This window comes from Misgurnus anguillicaudatus, chromosome 15 (genome assembly GCF_027580225.2).
Source record: "Misgurnus anguillicaudatus chromosome 15, ASM2758022v2, whole genome shotgun sequence".
In the NCBI taxonomy this organism is placed as follows: Eukaryota; Metazoa; Chordata; class Actinopteri; order Cypriniformes; family Cobitidae; genus Misgurnus; species Misgurnus anguillicaudatus.
This window is the reverse complement of record NC_073351.2, coordinates 29,810,334-29,835,424: the sequence shown is the minus strand read 5'-3', so window position 1 is coordinate 29,835,424 and position 25,091 is coordinate 29,810,334. Positions and strand designations below refer to the sequence as shown.

The window sequence follows — 25,091 nt, the reverse complement described above, 5'->3', positions numbered from 1 at the left end:
AGGTGAAACATTTTGATAAAAAAGTAAATGCAAAGTAAGAGTATCAAAATAAGAGGCATACAGTTACAAGCATCTCTTCATGTACTATTTTGCACATGATTTCAAATGACATTATACAAAACAAGTTTTGTTTTTCCACATTTAAGGGGGAAATTTTCATTACCGCAACGTGTCCATGACTGGATTTTGGTTCTTTGACATGGAAATATTTATAGTTAAAAAATCTAAAAAATAAAAAGCTTTAGTGCATGTTATACTATAAACATTTTACAGTAAAGAATCATGTGGTATTTGGTGATCATTGATAAATGTAGAGACAAAAATAAGGAATATAAATGTGTCCAAGACCATTTTTCTCATCCTCCGCAACAATTTTCAATCATAGTTTAAGCCCTCAAGGAACTGACTTTTTTTTTTAATTGTTGTAAGGGACATAATTGACTGTGACACTCAAGATGGCTACCAGGTAAGCAGTTCTTATTTTTTCTCTCCAGATAAAAGTTGAAATTTTTTTGTCATAGTACCTAGACAACTTTTTAGTTCTCACTACCGAAACATGAGTTTGTAAATGCATATATTAAATGTAATATCATGTTGCGGTAATGAAATTTTTTTATAATGATAATCTAAAAAAAATGTAAATAATTCTATAGGAAATATTTTTTAAATCCTCTAAAAATAATGGTTATAGTAAGTTCAGACCTTAATGTGCAAAATAATTGGCTTCAATGGCTTTTTAAAAAAAATCTGATGCTGGACACCTTTTAAGTCTGGATTTCGTGAGAATCACCCGCTCGCGTTTGCCAGATACTTGCATAATCTCCTGCGTTATCAGAGTTTACTGTTAAGGAAGTGTCTTGTGAGTATTTTGTGAAAGTGAGCGTGTCTTTTATCATAAACGGTTATCATAAATGTTTGCAGCAGGCACTTATTTTGACAAAACACGTGATGCGCATGGTTCACATGACACAACAAACACATATTTTGAAAACACGAGCAACACACATGACACTTCAAACACATATTTTAAATTTGCGTCCCTCTGAAAAAGCAGTCACGAGCCGCCACTGACATACATGGTATATATGTCGTATAAATGCAGAAAGAAATGTTTTTTATTATGGTTTAAATCAATTGTTCTCTCTGATGTTTAGATCGGTCAGTTTTTTGGAGAAGTGGACCCTGTTTTGATGATCACGCTGGTAAACAATTCACTGTTCTCCTTGAATAAAACCTACGACTACCAGTCGGTCTGTGACCCAGAGAAAGAAACTAAAGCTGCTGCTGGACCCCGATCTGTTTATGTGGTAAGAGTGAATGTTCAGTAGGTTTCCTATTACAACCGAAGGGCCAAATATAATAAAGGCCTTTTTAATATCATTGGAAATTTAAATTTAATTAGAAAAATCTTCCATGTACTTTAATTAAGCCAGAATCCAACATTGCTGATCTGAAGAATCTGTAAAGTTTATATTGTTTTAGTTGTTTGTTAGCTAGTTAGTTTACAACTTTATTTTTGCCTTAAGGGTCAATTAGCAATAAAACATTATAAAACACAGCAGACACATTAAAGATCTAAACACATATTGAACATTTTAAAACATACATGAACCATGATGCAGCAAGCTTCAATATGAATGTATTACCTCATAAATACTTATTAAATAACATGAAGTTTAAAACATTTAAAGGAAAACAACACCGTTTATCAATATTTTACTATGTTCTTACCTCAACTTAGGCTACGTTTACATGGAAACAATTTGAAAAGAAACCGCAAAAGTGGCGTTGCGTTATCACTTTTTATTCCGCGTTTATATGAGCATTTTGAGGGGGAAATCTGCGTGCATATGGTAGGCAAAAATGTGTGATATTCGATGTAGTATGCACTCCAGGCGGCACTGACACACAACAACACCAAGTCCGTGTGCCCACAACCTTCTTCCTGGTTCTACCAGGTCTCGTCCAAAGCCGTCTGGTTTGCCTCCGAAGAATTGGTGCATCAACAGTTTCACTGAGGTAATTAATTCGCCTTCTCTGATCAGTAATACTTGCTGTAAATAATTCGTACAACTGCTGGAAAGCCTTGTATATTTATCAGAGCTACTATGGCAACTTGAAGGTCCGACATATGGAAAAATCTGACATGTTTGTTGTTATTTTCCTGAACTGGCGCATGCCTGTGATGTAAACGCGTACGCGACGAGCGCCACCGTGAGCAGACTTTTGCGTTTTTACTCTTTAGACGAGAACGTGACGGTAGATCGTTTTTAAGATTTCCACTCTGAAGGGTGGTTTCACCTTTTTGCGTTTTTAAGTCCCCAAAACGCCGTCGCCGTGTAAACGAAAGGCACATCCGATAAAATATTTTTACGTTTTCACCCTCGAGCGTTCTCGTGTAAACAGGCCCTTAGACAAATTAATACATACCTATCTTTTTTAATGCGTGCACTTAATCTTTGTACAGCGCATCGTGAATGTGTTAGCATTTAGCCTAGCCCCATTCATTCCTTAGGATCCAAACAGGGATGCATTTGGAGGCCATCAAACACTTCTATGTTTTTCCTATTTAAAGACTGTTACATGAGTAGTTACACAAGTAAGTATGGTGGCACAAAATAAAATGTGGCAATTTTTTAAGCGGCAAAAAAAGAGAACTATATTGTATGGCGGAAGAGCACTTAGTTTGCAGCACTTCGACCTCGGTGCGCAGTAACAGCATCACTCCTGACTACTCCACCTCTCGCTCAAACTTCTGTCAATATTACTGCGCCCGAGATCGAAGCGCTGAAAACTAAGTGCTCTACATTAGCAAAAAAAACAAACATGTAATACCCATTTTAAGCTGTGGAAGCTGCTGCCGTTATGTTTCGTGCACAGTGCATTCTGGGTCGATGACGTGTAATGGTTGTCTACTACAGTTTACTATGGTATCTACTATAGTTTTTCATGTGATAATGTTTTTCTCCCCACTCTTATGTATAACTGTCATCTTCTGTTTCACATCATTGTACAATCTACTGATTGAAGACTTGTTTACTATGTTTACCTCACTGTAGCATTAACCGAACGGTTTTGATATTAATCTATTGACATCATGTATCGCAAACAAAATGACAGCTTACGAGTAAAAATATTTTTTCTAAACATTCACAACTGTGACTTTTTTTACTGTTTTTAATTTCACTTGTGCTACCTCACGATTATTTGCGACTAATCATTTGCATAATAAAAGTTTTTGTTTACATAATATATGTGGGTATACTGTGTATAATAATTATGTATAAATACACATACACGCATGCATGTATATAATTAAGAAACATTTGCATGTGTATATACATGTTAATATTTATATATAATCTATATTATATATAAATATAAATATTTATTATATAAATATATTTTTTTCTTAAAATTATACATTTATGTGTGTGTAATTATATCAACATAATTATTATACACAGTACACACAAATATATTATGTAAACAAAAACTTTTATTCTGCAAACGATTAGTCGCAACTAATGGTGAGAAGGCACTAAATTTCACATTCATATATTTAATCCCATTGCTAATAGGGACATTTCACAAGACTTTTTAAGATGTAAAATAAATCTTTGGTGTCCCCAGAGTACATAATGTGAAGTTCTAGCTCAAAATATCATAGATAATTTATGAAATGAAATGCAAACACTGATCGCCATGATGGTGGTTTGTTGAAATTGAAACCCAATTATGTTGTCAATTATTTTCTCTCGCGCTCTCTCTCTGCACTAAATAGCAGTATATGTGCAGATTAAGGGACTGTATTATCCCCTTCTGACATCACAAGGGGAGCCAAATGTCACTGACCTATTTTTTCGTGTGCTTGCAGAGAATTATTTACCCAAACCTAGTTACTGGGTTGTTATTTTTAACATTTCCAAGGTTGTTACAAGCACTGGGGACCAAATTATAGCACTTAAACCTGAACAATGTCAGATTTTCATGATATATCCCCTTTAATCTGTTTCCCATACATGTTTTTATCCATTTAAAACGATAGTTTACACAAAACTCTTTGTTTAGCAGATCAAAAAAATGTCAAAATTTTCATTTTTGGGTGAACTATCCCTTTAATATCTATTGCCCCATATATCCACTTTAACAGTAAAAAAAAAAAAAAGTAAATATGGTCAATTTTAATTTCATGTTAACTTTTACAGAACATTTGTGTTTGGCAAATGCATTTTTTTTTGTATTTGTGCCTACACACATATGTCTATTTGTTTATTTGCCATGTGTTTGTATGTTTTCTCTTATAGCCCACTATAGCAGATATGCTTTCTGTAGGCTGGTGGGCTTCCGCTGCAGTCTGGTAAGAAGATATACATCACTCGGTAAGAAACAACACAGATGAAGTTAATTAAATGTGTTCTCATATCGTGCTGTCATTCATTTCTTTCAGGTCGATTTTACAGCAGCTATTGCTCAGTTTGACTCTTCCCAATGTTATTGGCACAGGTTTGTTTCACAATAAAATTTAATCTTTCTGGTTCTTTACATTATGTACATAATGTGTACCCTGGGTCTGGGATTCAAACCCATGATGACCTTTGCACTGATCCTCTTCCTATTTCAGCGTACTCTGAGGAAGATCTCACAGATGCGTTCTCCAAAGAGAGCTGCATTACGGAACAGACTCAGTATTTCTTTGAGAATGAAAACACGTCTTTCTATGGAGCTATGGACTGTGGAAACTGCTCCAGGTGAGGACAGTTTTTATGTTTGCATGCACATCAATCCATCTACATTCCATCCATCTATGTTTGTGGGAGTTGGTGTGAGCATGTGCAGATGATGTCAGCCTCCTCTTGCCATCTAAACCTGGATAATAGCTCATCCCGATAAGTCATCTCTCTGAGGAACATCCAGCTCGGCTTTCTCTCGCTTGTCTCCTGTTTGCTCCCTCATTCCTCCGATCAATCCTACATCCCACCGGCCGTAAATCCTGTCGGACGCGCTGTTTAATGTAACACCGCTAAAGCGAAACGCGTCTGGGTTGGGTTGGGAGGGTAACTCTACGCCTTTTTTACGAGGCCCACGTGTGACTCTGCGGACCGTAGTTTTTCTTCCATGTTAACTACTTTAGACGTGTAAATTTTAACAAGTGCCATAAAGAGAAATTCATTTGTGAGATCTCAAGAGCTCAAGACCCCAGTTTGAGCGTATGTAATTCAATCTCAATCTGAGAGACATCCACACCAGCCTATGGTGAAGATACAACAAACTTATGAGAGACTACAGCAAAATAAACTTTTATTATTAGCAATGTCATGTTTTGTTTTTGTTTCAAAGAATAGAAATATATTTAAAGTTTAGCTTGCTTCGTCTAAGGGTTTGTTTATATAAAAATTAACGTTCTGACATCATTTACTTGTTTCAAACCCAAATTATTTTATTTCTTCCGTGGAACACAAAAGGAAACGTTAGTCAGAATGTTTATGATCTCTTTTCCATAAAATAAAGTTTAATGTCCTTTGGTGTCAGTGACATCACACCTGCTATGAGCTAAAGAAGACTTGTAGACTACCTCAATGGTGATTTATGATCTTTAGAAGTTCACCGATGTACAGTACATCTAGTCATTTTTATTAAAGGGAATATATCATGAAAATCTGACTTTTTCCATGTTTAAGTGTATTAATTGGGTCACCAGTGCTTCTGTCAACCTAGAAAATGTGATAAAGAACAACCCAGTAACTTAGATTTGGTAAACCATTCTCAGCAAGCATGTTAAAAAATAGGTCATTGAAATTTGGCTCCCCTTGTGATGTCATAAGGGGATCTTATTATAATAATACCGCCCCTTAATTTGCACTATCCTACCACGGCACTGCCATTTAGTGCTCAGAGAGAGAGAGAAAAAATGATTGATGGCACAATTGAGTTTCAATTTCAACAAACCACCATCATGGCGATCAGTGTTTGCATTTCATCAACTCATTTGCATTTAAAAGGACACACCCAATAATGGCACATTTTTGCTCAAACCTACATAGTGGCAGTTTTAACATGTTATTATAAATTATCTCTGGGGTATTTTAAGCTAAAACTTCACAAGATTTATTTTACATTTTAAAAAGTATTGCGAAATGTCCCCTCTAAATGGAAATAAATCCAATGATATAACTTCACAATAACTGTGGGTTCACACCCGACACGAGTTCAACGATTTGCGCAATTAGATTACAGACAAAGTCAATGCAAAGACGCGTTCATACGCGTCCTCGCATGGGGAATGATGTGATATGGGCGCCGCGTTTGCCGCAAAACACGCGCTATTCGCCTCAAAGGCGTCTTCGCCCAAGTTGAACTCAAGCTAAAAATTTGCATGACACGAAGTTAATCCTGCGAGTAATCTAGAGCAGAGCCGGCGCCAGACCATAACTAACAGGGGGGCACGTGGCTTCCAACGGGGGGGCATGCAATAGCAACAATAACTTGCAAAAACAAGACATTAAAACAACAAATACAGTGCAAGCACACACTCATACAACTGGTACAGACTGTCAGCTCATTTCCAGTATAAAGTGCAAAAGACCACAAACTATGCGCAAAACTATTTTGAACTTCGGCCGCGGCATGAGCGCAAGCTGAGCTCCGCTGCGCTCGCGCTTTGTTTGACACAACAATAAACCGCCCTCGCGTGGCGCAAGCCATTGAAATGAATGGGTTTCATAGCGCAGCGCACACCGCGTCCTAAAAGCTGCTTTACCATAATCACGTCGTAATGCTGTTAACGGTCTATAGCCACACATCACATTTAAGCTTACGTAATTTAAATTGCTAACTTACCTTTAAAATAGCTGAAGACGGCGTGTATGAACATTAAACTTCCTTAAAACAGTGTCCGGTAGATTTGAAAATTCCACCTCTACCTCTAATCTCTGAGTTTTAGCCAGTCTGTGTTTGCATGAAGTCAGATGAAGCAGGCTGTGCTGGTTCGTTCTAAATGTTCTCATATCCATATTTTAAACAATCCATAAAATGCCGCGAAAAAAACACGTTGCTAGTATCAAGTCACAAATATGCTAAAGACGCATGAGACGCGGCAATACATTCAATCAGAGAAACCGGTCTATTTTAATTAAAGAAAACATATCAACTATATTTTCCTCATTTGATTACATTGATTACTTTGTAGGGGGGGCACAACAACCTGTTTTGGGGGGGCACGGCCCGCGAATGCCCCCCCCCCTGTTGACGCCCCACGTTTGGTGTGTACGTAGCATAAGTCTTTCCAAAAACCTTGGCAACGACTTTATAAGGTGCCACTAGACCCACATGTGGATGACTTGAAAATACAGCGAGAGTGATTTCGAAAGCATACAGAACAGTCAAATCTCGAATCAACTCTTGCGGTATTTTGATGTCATGTGCATGTCGGTTCTTGTGACACCGCATGAAGCCGAACACATCTCTTCTTTCTTGTCCTCCAACCAAACATACCATGCCACATTTAAAGAATAATCATGAGACTTTTACGCACTTTTACCAGGTGACCTGGCAAATGCAGAAAAAGTGTTTCCATTGTAGTTTTGCAATATTTACCTTTTTCGCAGAGGTTAATTCCCTATTTCAGTTTGTGCAATTTAAAGGATAAAAGAAATGGGTCTGGAGAAATGAAGCAACATTTTCTCCAGGAACAAGAGGTTGACAAGACACACCAAACTATACAATTACATTTATGCATTTGTCAAGCACTTTTATCACAAACCGACACTGTATTGTGATTATAAATTATAACTTAATATAACTTAAAGGAATATTCCATTTTCTAAAAAGAAAAATCCAGATAATTTACTCACCACCATGTCTTTCTTTGTTCAGTCGAGAAGAAATTATGTTTTTTGAGAAAAACATTGCAGGATTTTTCTCATTTTAATAGACTTTAATAGACACCAACAATTAACACTTAACTCAACACGTAACAGTTTTTTTCAACAGAGTTTCAAAGGAATCCCAAATGAGGCATAAGGGTCTTATCTAGCGAAACGATTGTCATTTTTGACAAGAAAAATAACAAATATGCACTTTTAAACTACAACTTCTCATATTCCTCTGGTCCTGAAAGCGTCAGCGTGACCTCACGCAATACGTCATGACGTCAAGAGGTCACATAAGACGAACGCGAAACTCTGCCCCAGTGTTTACAAGTGTGTTGAAAGAGGACCGTTCCAACGTTATTGTATGTTGAATGATACTAATTAATGTCTTTGTGTCAGTTTATTGTTTACAATGGTCCGCAAATGTGCGTTTTATATATGTAACACGTGACCTCCCTACGTCACTACGCTTTTACGTTAGCTCGCGCTGGACCGGACCTAGACAAAAAGTTGTGGTTTAAAAGTGCATTTTTTTTTTTCTTGTCAAAAATGACAATCGTTTTGCTAGATAAGACCCTTATGCCTCGTTTGGGATTGTTTATAAACTCCGTTGAAAAAAACTGTTACGTGTTGACAGTGCTGAGCAAGCTACTTGGAAAATGTAGTGAGCTAGGCTACCAGTTACTTCACATTAAATGAAGCTTCATTACACTGAAGCTACCCCCCTGGGAAATGTAGCAAGCTAAGCTACATCAATAGTAGCTTGCTACATCCAAGCTACTTTTAACCAGTTTTATTATGTAATTATTTATTTAGTTTCCATTTAGCATTTTGGTAATTATAGGCTATACAAGCATACCATAGGCCTAGGTACTTCACATTATGGGGCGGTTTGCTGGACAGGTCTTATCCTACTCCCAGAATAAAATGCATGTTTGAGCTGCCTTAATTTAAGCAAACCCCTGGCCCTGACATATCTTAACACAGGGGTCTCCAACGTGGTGCCCGCGGGCAGTAGGTAGCCTGCACAGAGTCTGTGAGGTGCCCGCCAAAGCACATTCTATCAATAGTTTCAATTGTAATATTTATTACATGTTTTTATATTAGCTTGGCTTGATGACACAACCCAATCAGAGGTAGCACGAGTCTTCACAGAATGCAAGTGGTAATGTTTTGTATGTATGAATGAAGGAAGGCTGCACAACTCGAACATACGGGACAAACGACGTCCTGTGTTGATTCAAAATGACACGCTTATTCTCAAATTCAGGACGACTTCAGAAATGTTTGGAAAATTGTAGCTTGTGTGGAAGCTACCTCATTACTTGGTCAAAAAAAGAGCTTAGCTACTGAAAAGCTATTTTATTTAGAAAGCAGCTAAGCTACCGCCAAGCTACTGAAAAATGTAGTTAAACTGCTAGCTTCGCTACTTGTAGTGAAGCTACTGCCCGGCACTGCGTGTTGAGTTAAGTGTTAATTGTTGGTGTCTATTAAAGTCCATTAAAATGAGAAAAATCCTGCAACGTTTTCCTCAAAAAACATAATTTCTTCTCGACTGAACAAAGAAAGACATCAACATTTTGCATGACATGGTGGTGAGTAAATTATCTGGATTTTTCTTTTAAAAAAATGGAATATTCCTTTAAGCTAATTTAACTTTATTTTAATAATTGATAGCATTTCCTCACTAGTCAAGATATTTGAAATTAATTGTAAATTCAAGTTAATTAAACTTAAAATTTTAAGTGCAACAATGAATTTGGAAACACAGAAACCGTGCAATCAGCATTCACAACAATAGCAATTATGACAATATAAACATGGCACAATAGTGAAAAATGTAATAAGTGTGCAAATGGGTGAACTAAGTCTATGAGCCACACAAATTCAGAACTTCTTCAAATCACAGTTTTAGACAACAGGCATACACCTCTCACAGGTTATGTAGTATTTCAAAGAGGATCTTTGTCATTGAGACCGTGTAAATCCACCTGAAATACCCCATCTGCCCTTATAACCTCTGCAGCGCTCATGAATAAAGCATTCCTCAGAGGGCAGCAGATGTGAGCAACTGAACTTTAAGAATCTGTTCTTCAATGTGACTGTCAAACCCTGTGTGTGTGTGTGTGTGTGTGTGTGTGTGTGTGTGTGTGTGTGTGTGTGTGTGTGTGTGTGTGTGTGTGTGTGTGTGTGTGTGTGTGTGTGTGTGTGTGTGTGTGTGTGTGTGTGCGTGATCTAAGGCTGGTTTGCCCCCACTGAGAGTGTTGTGCAGTAGTAAACAGGCTGTGATTACAGAGAGAGCAGGTGATGTGTAACACAAAACCTTTGCACCCAGATACACACTCGCATGCAGCCGTCCAGGTACAAAACCCTGTGTCATTCTGTTTAAAAGAGAGGGAGGGGAACCGTAAAAGAGAACAAGAGAAGGCTATAAAGAAAACTCGCTCGGTGATGACAGTACGTAACAAGCTGCCAACCGACACAGATTTCCAATATAACATCCTCATCTCCTGTTAAGCTTGCTGAAGACTTCCACACATGTTCAGATGGTATTGGATGTATAAGACTTGTAATTGGTCTCCTATAAAGAACTTGCACTGACTTTATGCCATTTTAAAAGTATAAACCAGAGATTGTACTTGGTGATGTTTACTGATAGATGGATGGATGGATGGATGGATGGATGGATGGATGGATGGATGGATGGATGGATGGATACAGACAGACAGACAGACAGACAGACAGACAGACAGATAGAGACAGACGGACGGATGGATGGATAGGCAGGTAGGCAGGCAGATAGATACATATACAGACAGACAGACAGACAGACAGATAGATAGATAGATAGGCAGGCAGATAGATAGATAGATAGATAGATAGATAGACAGACAGACAAAGAGACAGATAGATAGATAGATAGATAGATAGATAGATAGATAGATAGATAGATAGACAGACAGACAAAGAGACAGACAGGTAGACAGACAGACAGACAGACAGATAGATGGATAGGCAGGTAGGCAGGCAGATAGATGCATATACAGACAGACAGATAGATAGGCAGGTAGATAGACAGACATGCGGACAGATAGATAGATATATAGACAGATAGATAGATAGACAGACAGACATGCTGGCTGACAGACAGACAGACAGAGACAGACAGACAGAGACAGATGGATAGAGACAGACAGACAGACAGATAGATGTAAAGGCAGGTAGGCAGGCAGATAGATGCATATACAGACAGACAGATAGATAGGCAGGCAGATAGACAGACATGCGGACAGATAGATAGATATATAGACAGATAGACAGACAGACATGCTGGCTGACAGATAGATAGACAGACATACAGATAAATATATAAATAAATATAAATAGATAAATATATAGACAGACATAGACAGACAAACCGACAGATTCAGATTGATAGACAGACATGCAGATAGATGTATAAACATATAGACAGACATGCAGACAGATAGATAGATAGATAGACAGACAGACAGACAGACAGACAGACAGATAGATAGATACATAGACAACAGGATAGATACATGTACAGAAAGACAGACTGATGAATATATATAGACTGACATGCAGACAGATAGATAGATTCACAGACAGGCAGACAGACAGATAAATATATAGACAGACATGCAGACAGATAGATAGATAGATAGATAGATAGATAGATAGATAGATAGATAGATAGATAGATAGATAGATAGATAGATAGATAGATAGATAGATAGATAGATAGATAGATAGATAGATAGATGTATAGACATAGATGTATAGATGTAGATTCATAGACAAGATGGAAAGACAGACATATAGATAGATAGACAGACAGATACATACATAGACAGACAGACAGACAGATAAATATATAGACAGACATGCAGACAGATAGATAGATTCACAGACAGGCAGGCAGGGCAGATGGACGGACGGACGGACGGATGGACAGACAGACAGACAGACAGACAGAGAGACAGATAGATAAATGTATAGACATAGATGTATAGATGTAGATTCATAGACAAGATGGAAAGACAGACATATAGATAGATAGATAGATAGATAGATAGATAGATAGATAGATAGATAGATAAATGTATTGACATAGATGTATAGATGTAGATTCATAGACAAGATTGAAAGACAGACATGTAGATAGATAGACAGACAGACAGACAGAAACATACATAGACAGACAGACAGATAAACATATAGACAGACATGCGGACAGACTATGGTAAAAAAAACTAAAGAAAAAATAAAGAAATAAAAAAGAGACAGACAGATACAGTGATAAACATAGAGATAGAGGTGATGGATGGAGAGAGAGAAAGAAAGAGAGAGAGAGAGACAGCTATATTTTGCTGTGTGGTCTTGCTGTGTCTGGAGCTTACATCTTAGTTTAGTGATGTGAAGTAGTAATAGTAACTATGAAACCTGACCTACAAAAAAGTTTTTTGTCTGTATGTTTGCCTTGATCATGATATCAACATCCACCTGTCTGTTTTCTTTTATCACAGAATGTACCGGGCTGAGAAGCTGCCTAAAACCAATTTGGTGTTTTTGATCTCAGACGCTAAGAGCTCCTGCCTGTCCTGCGATCCCAAACCCCTGAGGCAAGCAGAGCAACCGTGTATCCTTCAAATGACACACACGTCATACACTGAGTCAGCAAAATTGTGTTTGTCATCGTTAGACAATTTGTTGTGAAGTACATACTACACAACAGAGCGGTAGTATCACCTTCAAAAATAAAAAAGCTTGGGCAATGAAGAAAGTACACATCAGTCTAAGCAGCCATAGTTCATTATTTTAATGCTCAAGAATTCTACAGTAAAATGCTAATTTTGATTCACTATGGGTGCAAAAACTAACACGGTGTTAGTTGTATCACGGACTGTTTACATTGTTGCACAAGGTTGAGCATTTTGAGCATTCCCGCAAATTATTGGAAATGTATAATGTTTTTCCAGAGAGTTATTGATGAACGAGTGTTTTGGTGGCATGTAAGTTAATTTTCTTCATCGCGTTTTTTTCGGTGTCTAAGTTGGGTGTGTAAGATACCAAATCCAATGCTATGTCATATTAATCAGTGTCTTGTTGACTAAAACATAACATCATTTTGAAATATGTCTGCAGCTCTTAGCAACTTTTTTGGTGCGCTTGAAAATATTTTGACCCAGCAGGGTTAATTGTAACGCTGTGTTACAACTAACCCCTCAGCAATAACTATATGAAAACCACTAACGTTAGCGTAATTCTTGCCGTTGTTTTAAATAGACTACACATGAATGATTGCTGGCTGCCAACAAAATAAATGTGCCTGTCTTATCAAAAATCGTGTGTCAAATGTATTTTTGTTAATATCTTTAATATTGATTGAATAAGGTCACGTCAAAGATTGAAATCGTAATGAAATGAATGGCTAAAATCAGACTTTGATGCTCATTATCTCAGAATTTGATTTTGAAACTGTAGTATGGTTATCACAGACTGGGTCACATATAAAATGTTTTGTCTTAATTGTGCTGCTTTTTCTCACATATTTAGACATTTGTATCCATTTATAATTGAACTATTGTTAGAAAAGAGCTGGATGAAAGAATACAGTGTGGATACCTGTCTATTATAGATAGATATATAAACAATAACTACTTCAAGTATATAGACAAAATAGTATTGAAATATTTGCCTGCAAACTTAATTTTTAGCAAGTGTTACAACTAACCCCCTGCCTGTTACAATTAATCCCACCTATGGGGTAAGTTGTAACGTTTGCAAATGCCTGTTGTACTGGCTATTGTCCTTATTGATTTCTCCCAGCCAATGGTCCCGACCCATGTGTGCTGGCCCAGAACCCTCGATACAGAAAAGGACCAGACGTCTGCTTCGACAACAGCCAAGCTGTAAGTTGAGCATCAACCAACACTCTCAGAATAAAGGGTCAAAATTGTCACTCGGAAACTACTTGAGGTTTAGATAATTATGTTCCTTTCGTGTACCAATGTGTACCTTTTAGGTACAAATTACACTTTAAAGGTGCAGTGTGTAATTTTTAGAAGGATCTTTTAACAGAAATGCAAAATAATATACAAAACTATATTATCAGGGATGTATAAAGACCTTTTATAATGAACCTATATGTTTTTATTACCTTAGAATGAGACGTTTTCATTACATGGAAGTCGCCATTTTGTGCCACCATGTTTCTACAGAAGCCCTTAACGGACAAACTTTTTTTACTAAGTTGTCTCCAAAGATGACGTTTGTCCGATGGTGGCTACCGTAGTTTCTTTATGCGTTTCAAAAGCGAGGGGTGAGCAGTGAACTGAGCCGTTAGTTGCAATTCGCAACCTCACCACAAGATGCCGCTAAAATGTACACACTGCACCTTTAAAAGGTATCACCTCAGTGACAACTTTTGTGCCTTCATGTACCTCTTTCTGAGATGTTATTTCATTTACTATTTATTTGCTTTAAGTCACATGATTTTTTTTACTAACACTCATTTTCTTTGTGTTTTCACGTTTAATTCTCATTGGCTGTTCATTGTGCCCATCACTGCTAGGATGAGCCTCTGTGTCCTTTCAGTGGCTCCTCAGCTTTGGCCTCTAATCCGCCCATCATTTTGCTGCTGTTTCTTCTTTTTGTCTAATGGTCAGTTTCATCAGTTTCGCTGTCATTCATTTCATAAAACCATATCAGTAAAACAAACACATTTTGGATCTGAACAGAAATGTTTATTTTAATGCCTACAGTAGGTACAGATGAGTAGAGACAGGGCGTGCTGCTTTCCTCATGCTGTGACAGTAGGATGTGTGTTGTCGGCTTGTTCCCTGAGAGATTTTCTGTGGCATAAACAAAGGAAGCACCTGATGGGTTTCCCATCTTTTGACGGCCACATTTGTGATACGCCTAAAAAAGACTTTCATTGGTGAACTGAGTGCCCCTCTCAGACCTCCCAACCATGCCAAATTCAAGACAAGCATGCTTACTCCTGTATCTACATTAAAATGCTTTTGGGATGTACAGTACTAGAAATAGCTGTCTAAGAGGGTTTTACCAATATGAGTAGCCTGAACTGAAAGTGATGTCACTAATGTCTCTACATTGGCTGCAGGAGGATGCGTCTGACTGCGGTGGTGCCTGCGGTTTGAGTCCGTCCCTCTTGATGATGCTGGTCCTTCAGCTTCTCCTACTGTGGGTGCTCACAGGAACCAGAACCCATTTCTCCTGACCGGAGCGAATCTCCAGACGGGACGCGGCACAACTTCTGACTGAACTCACTATTAAATGTAGATCATATGACTGCCACAACTTACGATTGTCCATGAACAGTATGACTGGCATGATACTGCCTACTATGACAACCAAAACCCAAGAGCAACACATTCAGACACAAGTCAGATATAGTATCATTTTTACCTTGGGACGCATCTTTAGAAATCACATTATGATCATAGAAATGTGTAAAGCAAACTGCCAGTAGCAGAATGTAGGGTCATGTCGGAGACGGTTCCCAGCACCAGCCTGGATCTGAATCAGGGTTAAGACTGTTCGGCTCAAATGAGCTTAACATAAGTGAGGTCAGTAATGTCACAGCCGAGCCCTTTAGGCCTATAGAGGTCCGTGTTTACTGTTTAACTTTCTTTGGTTTTACTCAGATTATTTTATTTGACGCATTGAATACACTGAGATGTGGGATGTGTCATGGGATAAATCAGAACAGAAATGTCTTGATATAATTACAGAGTTATATCTCAGCCTAAAATCAAAAGAAAACAATCCTTTAAAAATAAAATCAATTGTGCCATTTTAAGAAAAACACATTACAATTTTTGTATTGTAGATGTTATTTCTATTACATGTTTAATACTTCATTTATTGGCATTTATAAAAAAAATATTTTTATTACAATTTTCAAAAGCAACAAATTCCCCCCAAATTCTCATTATTCTCATGCAAAAATATTGCATTACAGTCGTTGAAATCTTTCTAGGCACCCTCATTTTTTATATAAGTTAAAATACGTAAAAAAGGGAAAAACTTTAACACAAATAAAAACACAAGATGAAAATGCTTTAAATTTATTACAAAAAAATAACCTGGTTTAAACTTTTAAATTTACTTTACATATATATATAAAATGTAATAAAATAACATTTAGCTCAATTGTTGTAACAATGTCACAATGCGAAAATAAAATTGTAGTGGTTCCAAAAATGAAATTATGAAATATGATTTCCGTGCATTTTTAAGCTATCTCATGGCAGTTCCAGCCCAGTCTCACGAAATTTCGTTATATAGTACATTTTTTTGTGATATTATCACGAATTTCCGTGTTTTCCGTGATTGTGTAACAAAATTCTGTTTTTGTGTGGTTGTCAGGTATTGGTTGCTCAACTGTTTTGTCCTGTTGTCTTACCATTGTCGCTTCGGTTTAGGGTTAGATTTACATGAAATGACATCCCTACCCAAACCCAACTTTAACCCTAACGCCAGGCAACTTATAAAAAAATAAATCAGAAAAAAAGTATAACCAATACATAAAGTGACATTCTAATGCAAGCACCAAATATAACCCTAAACCGAAGCGACAATGGTTTGAGGATAGGAGGGGGCAGTTGAGTGGCCGGTACGTGATAGTCGGGCGAAAACAAGAATTCGTTTTACGATTACGAAAAAGCGCGGAGGTTCGTTATAATATCACGAAAAAAGAGTAAAAAATGTACGTGACTATATCACAAAACCTTGTGAGACTGGGTAGGGCAGTTCGTACGTATTTTACGAGGTGGCTAATTCGTATTAATTCATACATCCACATTTATACATTTTTGTACGATTTGCTTTTGCCCTTGTGTTGTTGGGGTTAGGGGTGTTTTTTTTATTTTTGTCACTTCGTACAAATGCATACAAATTAGCCAACACTAAAATACGTACTGTATGAATTCTCGTGAGATCAGGCTGGATTTACCCTGTTGTATTTTTCATCGGTACAATTTTGTCATTATTATTTTCACATGGGTCTTTGGGGCTTGCGTTCTTTCGTTGCCAATTATAAACATCTGCGACATACCGTTGACGTACAGTCATCGAGAATATTTCGAATTGATATAGCCACATGCGTGTGATAAAAAACGTCAGTAAAAGTGCCATGTTCGAGTGTAACAATGTCGGTATGAAAAGTTTTAGCTTTCGATCAAACCGCACACGAGCAGTGATGCGAAACGCAGATGCTTGCAGACTGAAATCTCTTTGTGTTGTGTCAGAAGTCGCACGCTCGCATCCAAAGGTCCGGCGTGTTTTGAATGTGCTGAGAACTTCCCCCCGTGTCCAATGGCCCACACTGTCAGACGATTGCGTTTTACTGCATGTCGTCCAGATACTTCATCTGACAGATTTTGTTCCAGTACAGACAGACATTATATCATAAGCGTGTCAAATATTGCATCCACATGTTGGACTATGCGAGGAATAGATAGACACATGACAGGTTGTAAAAGTGTCCTGAAAGATTTTAACCCTCTGGAGAAATGTGCATTTCAGATGTCTGAATGTATGTTTTTGTATTTATTATTATTATTATTATGAAAGAAGGTTCATGCATGTAAAGAATGAGCGTAGATGATATCGCCATATCAAATATATGGCCAATGTGAGGATATTTGTGTGTTCCCATTGAGAATCTTCTAGAGAAAGAACAAATCCCAATGGCATTTCTTAGAGCTATAAAATATTTACCAAAACCGAAGACCAAGTACCCTGAAAAAAATAAAATAATTTTTAATGACCTTATTATTATTTAAAACAAAAATGAGCATACAGTCAGTGTTTGCATGAGTTATTTTGAATGTAACTGCTTTTAATTCATGCAAAAATAGTTTTTATAGACTGCCATTGAACCTTCGCACTTTTTATTTATTACTGTTTGATGAGAAGGTTGTAAAGTATAACATTAACAGTGATGATATTAAGGAAAACTGAGAATTGCCAAATGAGAATCTAGTGAAGCTTGCAGAGATGCATCAAATTTTTGTCTTTAGCTTGTGCAAAATATTGTGCACCCATGTTAAGCCACGCATTAATTTATCTTCCTGTCTTTACTGATGTAGCATCGAGTTACAGACCTAAATATGCAGTGCATTTATGAATCATTACAAACCTTTGGGACTCCTCAGAGGTTTCGGGGATCTGGATTTCTCATCTCAGGCCCGGGTTGAGGCTGTAGGATGTAAGATTTTAAATACCTCACTAAACGACAACGTGAGAGATTTGATCCAAGGAGGGCTGAGCGAAACCCTCTTTGCAAACTATACCGTGTTTAAAATGCCAGTGATGTGTATACATATACAAACTCTCCTGAACGGAAATGGATCCAAAGTCACGTTCAAAACGAACCGCCGCAAAACTTCAAACAGGTTAATGATATGATTATGCTAAATCTTGAAACTTGAAATCTGGCAGTGCCTACACGGTTAGTCAAGAAGAGCGAATTACCTGAAAGTAGCATTCACTTGGGGATTTTATTGGCATGCTGCAAAGCAAAGTGTTTTCATATGTTCTGTAGTGTGGAGTACAAGGAATGAAATCATTTTTAACTTAAATGTTTTTGAAAACCTTTTATGCTATTGTGCATCTATAAATAAAAAAAACAGTCCAAATTAATTTAAAAAGTAAAATGTATATCTTTGTTTTATAAAAAAGTTTCACTTTACATTTGAGGGGATATAAAAAAGAAAGTCCATAATCAAGAGTATGTCTTACTATTATTATTCACTTATGTCATTCCAATCCTTTATTTTCTTCAATTATTTCTAAAAGGGCACGTGGTCAGTTGGGATGACATGAAAGTGAATAAATAATGACAGAACTTTCATTCTAGGGAAATGTTCATTTTGGGTCACATGGTGCTTTCACATTTTGACCTCTTTTTCAAAGGTTACACGTGTACATCATAAAAGAGCCCCCCTTCATGTAAAGATGAACCAGTTGTATGTATTTATTGTATGTTTTCTGAATGCTGCTCTCAGCTGCTGTGCTGTCTCATAGGGCTGCCATGTGTCCGTGCTACTGAACGTATTTACCGATGTTGATGGTGCTCTGTGTGCCAGGAAGTTTCTTTCTTCTGAGGTTATGTTTATTCTGAGTGTGTATCGCAGTCACTTTTTAATTTGTGTGTTCATTGGTTGGGTGAGGAAGGGGCGTGCCTCAGAAGCCCCACCCACTTGATCTGGTTGCGCATACAACTATATATATACATATATATATATTCTTTTGTGGAACTTGACAAGCCTGAAACAATTTTGTATACATTTGTACAATAATGTTGTTCAAGAAAATAAAAAAGTTTGTAAAGTTTACAAATGTGCAATTCTTGTGAAAATACAATATATTCACAATAAAAGTTTATCATTACTATGTTTGGGTTGGAGTTTTCATTTTCAATGTTTGTTAAAAGATGACATATTTTGCTGTTTTGTTTGTCTGTCTGATAATAACATTTACAGCATTTATTGATCTTAGTATTTGTTAGTTGCTATTAGATTTAAAGGTCCCGTTCTTTCTGTGTTTTTAAAGCTTTGATTGTGTGTGCAATATAACATGTGTTCATGTTTCACATGTAAAACAACGCATTATTTTTCACACAATTTACTTATCTGTATAGCGCTGTTTTCATTGTCCTAAAAACAGGCTGATGTCTTTCTTGTTGTATGAAGTCCCTCCTTCAGAAATACGTATCGAGTTCTGATTGTGTAGTTTGTTTAGTTTGTTGTGATTCGATAGCAGCTTAGCTTGCCGTTAGCTTAGCTGGCGACTGACGTATTCCTGTGGGCAGAGTCTAGTCAAAAACTGTTCTAATGACGTCATTAAAGCAGGAAGTAGAGGGCTGTAGTCCAAACCGGCCGTTCGCTGTAGGCTTTGAAAGGTAAATTCATAAAGAAAATATATCGCCTGGCAGTGAACTTTAAGCTTTATCATTTTACAGGTATTATTTATGGTATTATAGCAACCTTACACACTAACTAGGGTTTAAAAAACGGGATCAGAAAGAATGTGACCTTTAAAATATGTAAACATTATGTTAACATTAACTTATGCACAAGAAACAAATAAGAAACAGTTTGTTATGAATCGGGACGAATTTGGGCCGATTTTCCCCCTTACAACAATCTTAGGTGGTTGTCTATGTGTTTAATCCGATTAGTAGTGTTGTAGTTTCTTTAAAGGTCTTGGTCTCGTCTTGGAATTGACCGCTTTTTTACTCGGTCTCGTCTCGGTCTCAGACAAAGAGGACTCAGAATTTTATTTCAAGACCGGTCAAGACCACAACTGATGGCACATTACGAATTTTTTTTTTATCATTAATTTTATGCAGTTTATTCAGATTTGGCATATTATGTTGGCATTGTTTAAGCATTGTTTAAGTTTCTCCCAATGACAATTTTTCTAATTTTATTAATAAAAATGCCTGCATTGTGTTAAGTGGATGGCAAGCCATGGAAAGACAGTTCAGAATAAATGATTAAATTGATTTCAGCTCTTTATTTGCTTATAGACAAAGATAAATTCCCACATATCTGCAATGCCTTGGATTATTTTATCATCTTCTCTGATGACACACACACACACACGCACGCACACAGATAAGAAGTGCCTAATCATATGCATATTCCACATTTTATTTTAAGTGTTTTAATGCAGGGAGTTGCACTGGTCTTGGTCTTGACTTGGTCTCGGCCTGTCTTGGTCTTAGTCTTGACTTGGTCTCGACCCTTTAAAGTCTTGGTCTTGTCTCGGTCTCGGCCTGTCTTGGTCTTAGTCATGACTTGGTCTCGGTTTAGGTGGTCTTGACTACAACACTACCGATTAGCTTATCAGATTTTCCTGTGTTGTGTTAAAAGTCATTTCTGTTCGGAAGCATGTCGGAGGTGCCCCAATTAAACATATATTCATGTTGAATATTTACGATTAGCGATTGTAATCAGACCAAAAATCCTGTTGTGTGGGGGGAAGCCGGAGGACAAGCACGCACGCACGCACGCTGTAGATTTTTAAGATGTCGAATATATCTTTGGTGTCCCCAGAGTACATATCTGAAGTTTAAGGTCAAAATATCATATAGATAATTTATTATAGCATGTTAAAATTGTCACTTTATAGGTGTGAGCAAAATGTGCCACTTTGGGTGTGTCCTTAAACATGCAAATGAGCTGATCTCTGCACTAAATGGCAGTGCCGTGGTTGGACAGTGCAGATTAAGGCTATGTTTACATTAATGCGTTTATCCTTTAAAACGCGTTACTTTTGCTACGTTTAGGCCTTTCATCTACACTACATCACCGTTTTCGACCCTCATAAACGGATTCGTTCGCAAACGCTGAAGACCCTGTTTTAGTTTGAGAACTCAGACGTTGCTCTGAGTGTAAATGAACGTAGACGGAGTCTTGTAAACGAACAGCTGACGTTAACGTGACAGCGCATAATTTTCAAAGTAAAAATTATTTTATTCATGGAAATTTTGGTTTGCAACTGAGGTTTTGCCAAAAATAGCAAACATCTACCAACCAGCTATTATAAACGCCATATCGGATTGTTTTAACGCCATATAGGCGTTGCAAAGGCCAATATGAAGGGAGAATTGTAATGGGTCAGACATTATTTTCCAGTTTAATGTAAGTTTTGTTTGCTACTTTAAAATTAATTTCGTTTCAGATAATTTGTCTCTTAATTTTAATCGATGTTTTGTTGATTAGTTTTGTGAATATAAATTAATAAAAACAATAAACTCAACGTGCTTAATATAATGCTCGTTTAGGCGCTTGCGCTTTTAGCTATTTGTGTGTTGCTAGCGGAGGACGTGCACGGACCTCGCACACTTTTAAAAATTAATGCAATAAGCATTTCTGGTATAAAGCAACACTTCACCTCTTACTATGTTTGATTGAAGTTTGCATTTGCTGAAATTTATTTTTGCTTCAAGTTCGCCACTGTTCAGTACTGTTCACTTGAATGCTTTCTTTTTAAATCATAAAGACCTTTCTGTTTAGTTATAAAATCAAAATTAACCTATTGATCATATTAATATGTTGTAGGGGGGAGCTAGAACAGTATACAGTAAGTGCTTATGTTTTGTTTAAATTTAGTTAGCTTACGAAAGATAGACTGTAATTTTAAACGCCATATAGGCGTTGTAAAGGCCAATATGAAGGGAGAATTGTAATGGGTCAGACAGTTTTGTTTGCTACTTTAAAATGAATTTTGTTTCAGATAATTTGTCTCTTAATTTTAATCGATGTTTTATTGATAAGTTTTGTGAATATAAATTAATAAAAACAATAAACTCAACGTCATTAATATATAATGCTTGTTTAGGCGCTTGCGCTTTTAGCTATTCTGTGTTGCTAGCGGAGGACGTGCACGGACCTCGCACACTTTTAAAAATTAATGCAATAAGCATTTCTGGTAGGCTAAAGCAATACTTCACCTCTATGTTTGATTGAAGTTTGCTTTTGCTGAAATTGATTTTTGCTTCAAGTTCGCTACTGTTTAGTACTGTTCACTTGAATGCTTTCTTTTTCAATCATAAAGACCTTTCTGTTTAGTTATAAAATCAAAATTAACATATTAATATGTTGTAGGGGGGAGATAGAACAGTATAAGACTTTCCCAAACACATTTTTACAGGTTCAAAAATAGTGTCTGTTATAGTTGCCAGCAAAGGACCCAGGTATGACTTTTTGTCAATATCGCACACCCCTAGGCTGCTTAAACGCGCAAAGGTAAGCTATTATTAGAGTAATAAGTTATTTTACACTTTTATGCGCAGTTACATGATTGGTCATGTTTCATGCGTTTATGGTGGTGTATAGTGTGGATGAAGATTCTTTTTAAAATGCCAGTATAAACGAGGATCGTTTTCATTTTAAAATGCCGTTTTAAAACGCAAATGCTCTAATGTAAACATGGCCTAAGAGTCGGTATTATCCCTTTCTGACATCACAAGGGGGAGCCAAATTTCAATGACTTATTTTTTCACATGCTTGTGGAGAATGGTTTACCAAAACTATGTTACTGGGTTGATCTTATTCACATTTTCTAGGTTGATAAAAGCGCTGTGTAGCCAATTATAGCACTTAAAAATGGAAAAAGTCAAATTTTCATGATATGTCCCCTTTAAATAAATGTTCTTGCTTTTCCAAGCTTATAAAAAGGTAGAAAACAGGGATCAGGGAACAACAACTGATTTTAAAGCCTAAAAAGTGCATCCATCTTTCACAGAAGTAATCCACACAGCTCCAATGGGTTAATAAAGGTCTTCTGTAGGTAATCAATGCGATTTTGTAAAAAAATCCAGATTTTAAACCAAACTATAATAACTAGCTTCCGCTAACGATGCCATCTTGGACTCACGCAACTCACAAGAGTAACTGTGCAGCGTACCCATGGCAACAAACCTCATTATGCTAAAACTTGCGTGAATTGCATCCAACATGCCGCATTTACCAAAAGCTAGTTATTACAGTTTATAAGGTTTGAAATATGATTTTTTTTTTAAACAAAATCACATCGATTACCAGCAAAATACCTTTATTAACCCATTGAAGCCATGTTGATGACCTCTGTGAAGGATGAATGCACTTTTTGGGGGTTTAAAGTCAGAAGTTGTTCCCTGATCCCTGTTTTCTTACTTCTAAGAACAAGGACATTTACTAAAATAAGTCCAAATGTGTTAGTCTGAAATATGATGGACATATGTATCTCGGATTGCTTGATGGTGAGTAGATCATGGGGAAATTTTGATAATTGGCTGGAGTATCGCTTTAATTGCATTTCTTTATGCCTGTCGTCCACCATGTTTGTTTACTATGAAGTCATGTTTGACCACGAGAGACAAGATTTCTGCAAGATTTCCTTTGTTCTCAGTCGAGATTCTCATTGTTTGGGAGGGAATCTGATGGTGTGTGGTGTGCTGTCATGACCACATAGCGGCACTCCACACACAATGTTTATGTTTGTGTCAGTTCAAGTTTATTTCTAAAGCTCCATCACTATTTTGCATTTCTTCAATGCACCTGTACAGTTAGCTAATAATGTTATTTTTGTTTTTCTGTCTGTTTTTATTGTTAAACAGTGACATTCTGATTCTGATTATGTGTGTCGGTATAGGATTGCCCACCAGTAAAGGAATGCTGCCCATAGACATTTTAAGAGTTTGCCTAACCATGAAACAGCTATTTCCTGTTGACTTCGCCCATCTCACGAACAGACCAAGCTACAAAACCGACCTCACCCGCCAACATCCCCAGCATTAGATGAAACGCTGTTTGATTGAGGGTGACGGAGCGTGGCCCTTTGTCCAGATTTTGGTCTTCTGCTGGCTTCTTGATGGCTTTTAAGAGGCTATCAGTGAAGACAGGCCTGGGCTGTTATTTCCAACTCATTGAGCAGAGGAGGTCCAGATGCACGCATCTTTATCTGTCTGCCGGATTGCAGCTTTCTAGAAGAGCATTTGTTTAATTTCTTCGCTGGTGTTTGGAGCGTGGTTTACTGTGTATGTGTGGATGCTCAGGATGCTTTTAAGGCAGGGCGGATGGGTTCGAGATCATTATCTGGGGCGTTGGGTCACCGTAATCAGATATCCCTGTCGTCGATGCACAGCTTGTGGCTGGAGGCGAAGTTACCATCTCAAAACAAGCAAGTCATGGGCCAATAACAAACAGACTGTGATATTAGAGACGCTCTGTAGCTCTGGTAGATATGACCTCATGACTCGATCCTTTTCTAAACCTGAGCGCAAATAATATAAGTCTAAATAATAACAGTATTCATTACACTTCAAGGATACCGGGAGGTTGTAGAAACTGTTAGATAGTGCATATGCTTTCAAGTTTTTGAAACATAGATGTATGCAATGTGCAAGTTATTCGTAAGGACAGGGAGCTCACCATACAATATCAAAGTTTACATTCATGCTTTAGCATAAATTCATTTGGCAGACATTTGTATCCAAAGCGACTTACAATGCATTTACATATTTATCAGTATGTGTGTTCAATTTAAATTCTGGGTTATTTTTAACCCAATGCTGGGTAAATATTGGACAGACCACATGTTGGGTTAATAAATACGGCATTGTTTCTGCCTCTTGTTCACACAAAAGTGTTCTGGAAATGTGACCTCAATGTTACT

General features: G+C 37.1%; 1 protein-coding gene across 5 annotated transcripts in view; it reads left to right on the top strand.

The window, feature by feature from the left end:
* The window catches only part of LOC129418742 (voltage-dependent calcium channel subunit alpha-2/delta-1), a 146,925-nt gene extending 127,606 nt beyond the window's left edge, over positions 1 to 19,319 (top strand). For 3 of the 5 annotated variants that reach the window (XM_055173609.2, XM_055173606.2, XM_073853754.1), the window contains 7 exons: positions 1,155 to 1,307; positions 4,308 to 4,360; positions 4,451 to 4,506; positions 4,625 to 4,751; positions 12,422 to 12,534; positions 13,725 to 13,807; positions 15,022 to 19,319. In XM_055173609.2, the coding sequence (XP_055029584.2) occupies positions 1,155 to 1,307; positions 4,308 to 4,360; positions 4,451 to 4,506; positions 4,625 to 4,751; positions 12,422 to 12,534; positions 13,725 to 13,807; positions 15,022 to 15,138 (702 nt within the window). In that variant the 3' untranslated portion in view covers positions 15,139 to 19,319. Of the gene's footprint in view, positions 1 to 1,154; positions 1,308 to 4,307; positions 4,361 to 4,450; positions 4,507 to 4,624; positions 4,752 to 12,421; positions 12,535 to 13,724; positions 13,808 to 14,469; positions 14,559 to 14,659; positions 14,921 to 15,021 lie in introns of those variants that run through there. The other 2 variants (XM_055173607.2, XM_055173608.2) reach the window with 2 other exon arrangements.
* Positions 19,320 to 25,091: the final 5,772 nt, after the last annotated feature.